The sequence below is a fragment of the Cajanus cajan genome, chromosome 8 (assembly GCF_000230855.2).
Source record: "Cajanus cajan strain Asha chromosome 8, NIPB_CcT2T_4, whole genome shotgun sequence".
Taxonomy (NCBI): Eukaryota; Viridiplantae; Streptophyta; class Magnoliopsida; order Fabales; family Fabaceae; genus Cajanus; species Cajanus cajan.
Window position 1 is genome coordinate 1,385,587 of NC_138524.1, and position 7,828 is coordinate 1,393,414.

The 7,828-nt window shown below is 29.8% G+C and overlaps 1 protein-coding gene across 1 annotated transcript; it reads left to right on the forward strand.

Annotated features, from left to right (window-relative positions):
- Positions 1 to 3,814: 3,814 nt before the first annotated feature.
- Positions 3,815 to 7,523, forward strand: LOC109798541 (mannan endo-1,4-beta-mannosidase 5-like). The gene is made up of 6 exons (XM_020358869.2): positions 3,815 to 4,559; positions 4,706 to 4,900; positions 5,031 to 5,153; positions 5,273 to 5,474; positions 5,562 to 5,565; positions 5,598 to 7,523. The coding sequence occupies exons 1-6, from the start codon at positions 4,230 to 4,232 to the stop codon at positions 5,962 to 5,964; spliced, it is 1,221 nt and encodes a 406-aa protein (XP_020214458.2). The 5' UTR covers positions 3,815 to 4,229; the 3' UTR covers positions 5,965 to 7,523.
- The last annotated feature ends 305 nt before the right edge of the window (positions 7,524 to 7,828 follow it).

Here is a 7,828-nt window from a genome sequence, read left to right on the forward strand (position 1 = left end):
ATTAAAACTTCAAAATCTACTATAACAATCTATCGAAAAAATAAAGATACTAAGAGAGAAATTGAATAATATTAATAAAAAAAATTCAACTCTTTTTCAAAATAATGAAGTAGCTACAAAGCCTAGTGAATGTAGACTAAGAGTTGAGAAAAAATAACACACAATATTTTATATCAGTTTCTTCCAATTATTGAAATTATGCCTAGTTTTTATCATAAAATCTTTCCAAACTTCAACAATAATGAATTATTTAAACACAACATTTCTGTAAATTTCAACAATCAAGTATTATTTTGTAATCAAGTCTTTTAAGGCTCAAAGTAATAACACAATGTTAAAGTTCAAAAATCACTTTATTATTTTATTTTACTACCAATATGTGATAAAATTAGACTAAGTACATAGTTTTTACAACAAAAAAAAAGTATAAAATTTTTACAATTAATGGTCTCTCACACTTTCTAATTTTGTATGTTTCTTTATATACGTGTTTCATGAGGATGAATGTTGCAAACCATTGAGCATCTTTCACAAACTTGTTTATTTTATTGGGAAAAACTCAAGTCCCACATCGACTAGAGATTAGGCAATTAAATAGTATATAAGTGGAGAGCAACCCTCACCTTACAAGCCGGTTTTGTAGGGTTGAGTTAGGCTTAATCCACTATTCTAACATGGTATCAGAGCCATTTAGATCCACTTTAAAAATGGGCCACCCACCATTCATTGATACATGCACCATGGGCATGAGGGGGTGTATTTCAAGTCCCGTCAATTAGAAAAGGGCCACCTACCATTCATTGCTACATGCACCATGGACATGAGGGGGTGTATTCAAGTCCCGCCAATCCTAGATCATTAAAAAGGGCCACCTACCATTTTATCCACGTACCAAGCCCAATAGTGCTGGACGTGAGGGGGTGTATTGGGAAAAACCCAAGTCCCACATCGACTAGAGATTAGGCAATTAAATAGTATATAAGTGGAGAGCAACCCTCACCTTACAAGCCGGTTTTGTAGGGTTGAGTTAGGCTTAATCCACTATTCTAACATATTTTGTCTTCACCTTCATCATATGTGAAGAGACGTGTTCATTGAAGTACTAAATGTGAGTACAAAATACATTTCACCAAATTATCACTTTTTATTTTATTGAGGTTACTACTTATCACCTTAGTACCAAATGGGAGGAATTGTTGCATGTATCAGCCAAACAACTTTTTTTTTTTTAACTTCACATGTTTTAAGAGATTTGTTTGTCCTTTTTCTAATGCAAAACATGTCGGTATTCCTTTTTGCAGTGCGAGCACCACAAAAGCTTTTTATTTCTTTCAATTTGTCAAGAAATAACATAAACAAATATAATTTAGTTATCATACATCATAAATGACATATATTATTTGGCTTTGCCTTACAAACGAAGTAATTTGTTTGAGAGACTTGATGGCAATATAACCAATTGTCCATTATAATTCATCTTATGGCATAATCTTTAAAACTTGTTCTCTTGAGAAAACATATATGTTTATTGTCATTAAAACTTATATTATGAGAGATCTATGATTGTTTTTTGATTTAATAAACTTAATAAATAAAAGTTCACTTGAAATTGAATAAATATAATGAATATAGACCAAAATATGTACAATTATTCTTTTCTATAATTTCATTCCATAATTAATTATAATCAATTTATAAATAAAATCTTATTATTAATCTCTTGTTTTGAGTAGAAAATAGTTAATTGAATAATCTCTCAAATTTAGTTGACTTTTTTTTTTGGAGGAAAATGTTTAATAACTTTGTATAATAATATTCCATAATTAACTTTAATTTATTTATAATAAAATCTTATTATTAATATATTTATAATCTTTTTATTGACTAAAAAATAGTTGATTGGATTATCTTTTATTTTGGTCTAACTTTTTGGAAGAGGGAAAGTTATTCCAATATTAACAACTTTATATAATAAGATGTAAAGAAGAAAAAAATTTCTAACATAACAACTTTATATATAATAAGATTTGAACACTTTTTTTTTTTTGGGTAGCCGGGACGGGAGAGGTTTTCCAACTTTATTTAATAAGATAAAATATAATTTTTGCCTATAATTTCATTCCATACTTAATCATATTTAATTTATAAATAAAATCTTATTATTAATATATTTACAATCCTTTTATTGATTAAAAATAGTTGAATAAACTGACTTCTATTTTGGAAAAAAAAAATTAGAGGAAAGTTGTAACAATTTTATATAATAATATTATTGTAGAGCAAATTACATTTTTAGATATATATTACTTCTTTAAAATTTTCACCTTGTCTTTATTTATTTTTTCTCTTTAACTCTATAGTAATTCTCTTATAAGGATAAAAAGCATATTTATTCTTAAAGACTATACAAGTATTTTTTCAATGTAAATATTCATGCTCGAACTAGTAAGATAATTGGAAATAAAAAAGTCATTCATCTAAATATTTAATACAATTATGAGTCTATGACATTGAGGATTTGAACACGATACTATTAACATTTACATCAACCTCACTTATCGCTATGTAATCATGTCTTTCAAACAATTGAGGAGTGAATGTTTTTAAATAATTGAGAGTAGTTCGCATCACAGTGGCATGTATATGCATTATTTCTTTCTGAATTCTGCCAAACACTCAATAGATGATAAGGTTAGAGATACGAGAAGAGACGTTTTGTTTTTGTCACTGACGAAATATGGACCCAGAATTCGTTAATTATACTATGATTATGATACATGCAGATGCAGGTTCAAAAATCCATCCCATTTTCCTCCATTGCATTCGTAAGTAAAACTTTCCTTCACGGAACCAAAAAAATATTAAGAGATTCGCAAATGTATGGCACTGGAAGGAAATGTGATTTCATTACGAATCTGGCTTATTATACAATTGAAAGTTCAACTGTTTTGCTATTAACCTTTAAAAAACCACTAGTTGATGGATGGCTGATTTTTGTCAAATATTAATTAAAATAAGCTTAGAATTTGGAGTGATCTAAATAAAACTGTAAGTAGTAGAAGAAAAAGTGTGGCGTGAAGTTTAAGTAGAAATAATAATATTATCCATGTATTTTTGATTTGTTGTGATATGAAAAATAAGCAAAGAGAAGACGTGAATGGAGTGTGATAAAAGTGAGAGGACGAATATTTGCAAATACATATAGTTGCTTAGTTTGTTGTGTACTCCTATTCTAAAATGGCCATAAAATCCGCACAGGTGTGACGAGAAACATGGGTCACTAGGCACACTCTCCATTTCATGCGCACGACTTTGTGAGTATTGTCTAAATATTCATACAACATGCGCATGGAGATAGAGATAGTGATAAAAAAAACTAATGGGATCCATTGCACACCATATTTCACTAATTTAATATTAATACCCATATGGATACCATAGTACTAGCAACCAATGGCACAAGACAATTATTTGCAATAACATAATAATTCTTTTTTAATCATAATATTCATATCAAGTATTCGCTATTTAAAATAATTTTTAATCTTGAGATGTCTCACATTAACTGGTTGAATTTATTTTCAGGGGAAAAAAAAAAGATATGTACCCTTTGGATGTAACTGTTGACTGTAAGACTAAACAATTCAACACCCGCCAATAGGATAAAAGAACAAAGAGAAGAAAACAGTGTAACGAGTAACAACTTGGAGGAAAGAAACATGCAACTGACACAACACAAGGGGTTTGGATTTCTTCGAAAATGGAAAAACTGTCAAGTGTCAAAAAATATTTCTCGTCGAAATTGAATGCAGTTAAATTCCTATAAGGGGAGGAACGTCACCAAAAAGGAAAAACGCCACTTGAATAAATATATTAATTCCAAACGTCTCTGCCCCTAGTATCAATCAACCACTGGGCTTTTTCTAATCATATGATCTTTAGAAAGTAGAAACTATAACTAGATTCCGTAACTTACACTACGGTGTCCATGTCTTTTTTGCAACTAACACATACCTTGATGAAAATGCCCTCCTTTTTATTTTTAATATTGTTTTAACATTATTTGCTGAATTCCATGATCTCCATCTCAAATTCTCAATCTCCCTAGCTAGCCCAATTTCACGTCTATAAATACTAAACAAGCATGGCACAAATCTTCACACCAAATTATTTGTTTTCATTAGAGTTGAGAACATAACTCATATCCTAGTAAAAATGACTTGCATTATATGAACCATGTTACTCGTGCAATGGCACTTCTCAGTGTCCTCATTTCAACCTTAGTCTGTGAAGCTAGGCTTCTCTCCGTTACACCTGGATTTGTTCAAACCCTGGGCACAGAATCGGTGCTTAATGGTTCTCCATTTCTGGTCAACGGTTTCAACTCTTACTGGATGATGAACGTAGCGGCAGATCCAAACCAAAGATACAAAGTTTCCAATGTATTTCGTGAAGCTTCAGCTATAGGTCTAACCGTGTGTCGAACATGGGCATTTAATGACGGTGGAAATCAATCACTACAAATATCACCTGGTCTCTACAATGAGGCTATGTTTCAGGTTTAATTTGTAGTATAATTCATAACACAATTCACTTGGTTTATGTTAGAATGCATGCAAGTGAAACATGTGACATAGTTAACACTTTATTATATAATTTGTTGCACCATATATATATATTAAGAACTTTTTGTTGCTATTGGCAGGCATTGGATTTTGTGGTGGCAGAAGCAAAAAAGTACCGAGTGCGTTTGATTTTGAGCTTGGTGAACAATTACAATGATTTTGGAGGAAGACCTCAATATGTGCAGTGGGCTAAGAATTCTAGGGCTCCTGTCTCTAACGATGATGACTTTTACACAAATCCTGTTATAAAGGGTTACTACAAAAACCATGTCAAAGTATGTCAAACATTGGTCTATTGAGTTTAATTATTCAAATTCCCCCGTCTTAGAAAAAAGTCGAGATAACAATAAGTGGTTAATATTTAACATCTTCTGATTAACGTGTTGTTGATTAATTATATTGCAGAGGGTGCTGACAAGGATCAACACAATCACTCAGACAGCTTATAAAGATGACCCAACCATCATGGCTTGGGAACTAATTAATGAGCCACGCTGCCAAGTTGATTACTCTGGCAAGACCATAAACGTATGTATTGAAACACACTGTATAATATACATGTTTCATTTTTTCTACCATATATATTCTTAAAATGTCATATTCATTTGTTAAATGCTAATTAATATTCATGGTGTTTGTTTTTACAGGCATGGGTTGAGGAAATGGCTCCCTATGTGAAATCCATTGACCCTGTGCACTTATTGGGGGTTGGAATGGAAGGATTCTATGGAGACTCCAATCCAGATAGGAAACAATACAACCCTAGTGGTTACCAAGTTGGCACAGACTTTATTAGCAACCATCTCATTAAAGAAATTGACTTTGCAACAATCCATGCATATCCTGGTAGTATTGGTAAGCATAGATAAGTAATAATATTTGTCAAAAAGTTGTTATATAGCATTGTTTCTAGTAAAAAAAATAATGATTAATCAGACATGTTTCATAAACAATTTATTGTACCATAAACAGGCTAAATGGACAGAATGATACCATGCAAATGGCATTCATGCAAAGGTGGATGACAAGTCATTGGGAAGACTCCAGAACAATTTTGAAGAAACCATTGTTGTTTACTGAATTCGGGAAGTCAAAGAAGGATCCAGGGTATAGTATCCGAGCAAGAGATTTGTTCATGAATGATGTGTATTCAAGCATATATAATTTTGCACAAAATGGAGGAACATTTGCTGGGGGCTTGGTTTGGCAACTTTTGGATGAAGGAATGGACCCATATGGTGATGGATATGAGATTGTTTTGTCTCAGAACCCTTCTACAAGTAGTGTTATCAGTCAACAATCTTCTAAAATGGTTGCACTTAAGAAGAATATTCATTGAGCACCCTGCAAGGAACTAACAAGGAGCCAATATCTTAGAAGACTAATTGATGGCTCTTTCATTGTTGTGATATATTATTAATTTTCCCTGGCACTGGGGAGATACTTTAACAGACCAGATAGAATAGTTTATAGTAATTGACTTCTTATTGAAGTGAAAAAAAAAATGATTAGAAATAAGTACGAGATTCTGTACTCATTAGACATTGTTTATATGATAATAACACCACGTGAATTTCGATGTGTCAATCAATTTCTTTGATAATGTTAGATATCCAAATTTGTCTTATAGTGTGTAAAAGCAATTGTTATTTAAGAAAAAGAGGAAATCTCAATCAAATAATGTCATGAATAAAAAGGACTTTTCTATGGACTGCAGAATACTCTCAAGTTGTCAACTTGTCATTTCCGGTTTTTGAATATTCTCCAACGATATTATATTTCGAGCTTGATCTGCAACAGCAAAAAAATTATTAGTTCAATAAATCTTCAATTCAGTTTTTGAGATTGATGAGTGCTGTTAATTTATTCTCTAAATTTAATGAAATAATAAAATAGTTCTTAAATTTGTAATTTGTTATTTACGTTAGTTCAACTTTAGTTAATTTTGATGGAGCATTCTATGTGGTATGTTAGACTGCATGCGTAATATGCATATGACATGTTCGTATAAATCACATGACATACATGTTTCATTTTTTTTTAATACTTGTACAGTTGTACACGTTTCATGTTTGTACTGGCTTCGTATGACTACTTTAAACTGTATATTTTAAATATAATAAAATGTAATGACCAATATTAGTAACTAAAGTGACCTTCAATAACAAATAACCAAAATGTTAGCAACCATTTATTATTTATTAGCGGTCGGTGATGTTAACTAGTGTAAATTTGGTCACTAAATACACTGGTGATTATCATTATCGCAACAATTTTTTAAAAGAAAAAAGATAATTGTTTTTATTTCTCATTTATAAATTTAAATTGTTTATTTTTAAAAATATTTCAAAAAAAATAACTTCTTACTTTTCACTTTCAATTTAAAGATATTTTTTTATCTATCATAATCTATATCAATACTAATATATAAAGAAAATATTTATTCTCATAACTAATTTTTGTCTTTACAATTTGTGAACACTTATATTCTTAATTATTAAGAAAAAATAAGTAATTTTAATGATCATCATTAATTAATTTTAATTAATTTTGAATAATCGCTCACACTATTATATTTTTTATTTATTTTATTTTTAAAAATATTTAGAGACACAAATGTCTCTTTTCTCCTAGTTACAAGAATGATATTGGAGTTCGATTTAAATATATTTTTATTATTATAATATATCACCTTTTTTTATTTTAGTTCTTGTAAAATTATTATTTTTCAATAATACTTGTAAAATCTAGTTTTGGTGAAATTATTCTAGTTTTGTTCTTATAATATTTCATTTTTATTTCAGTTTCTATATTATTTCATTCATTTTTAGTTCTTAAAAAAATAAAAATTAAAGGCAAATTATTTGTATATTATGAGGACAAAAACGAAAAAATAAGTACATTTCAAGGATTAAAAAAACAAAGAGAAAAAATATACGAAGGTTATTTTAAAATTAATTTTGTAAAAACTAAAACCAACAAGATGATATATTATACAAACCAAAAATATATTTAAGTTTTAATTCACTACAAAAAAAAAGGATTTTAGCGACCAACAAAATCGGTCGCTAAAATGCTTAAATCGGTCGCTATTTAATTTAGCGACCGAATTAGCGACCGATTTGATGTGGTTGCAAAAACCCTGGTCGCAAAGTTTTTTAGCGACGGAAATACGGTTGGTCGCTAATTAGCGACTGAATTTT

Excerpts from the sequence above, each read along its gene's own strand:
- LOC109798541 (XM_020358869.2), top strand. The coding sequence starts at position 4,230 with ATGAACCATGTTACTCGTGCAATGGCACTTCTCAGTGTCCTCATTTCA. Across the intron at positions 4,560-4,705 it reads ACAATGAGGCTATGTTTCAG|GCATTGGATTTTGTGGTGGC; the intron begins GTTTAATTTGTA and ends TGCTATTGGCAG. Across the intron at positions 4,901-5,030 it reads ACTACAAAAACCATGTCAAA|AGGGTGCTGACAAGGATCAA; the intron begins GTATGTCAAACA and ends ATTATATTGCAG.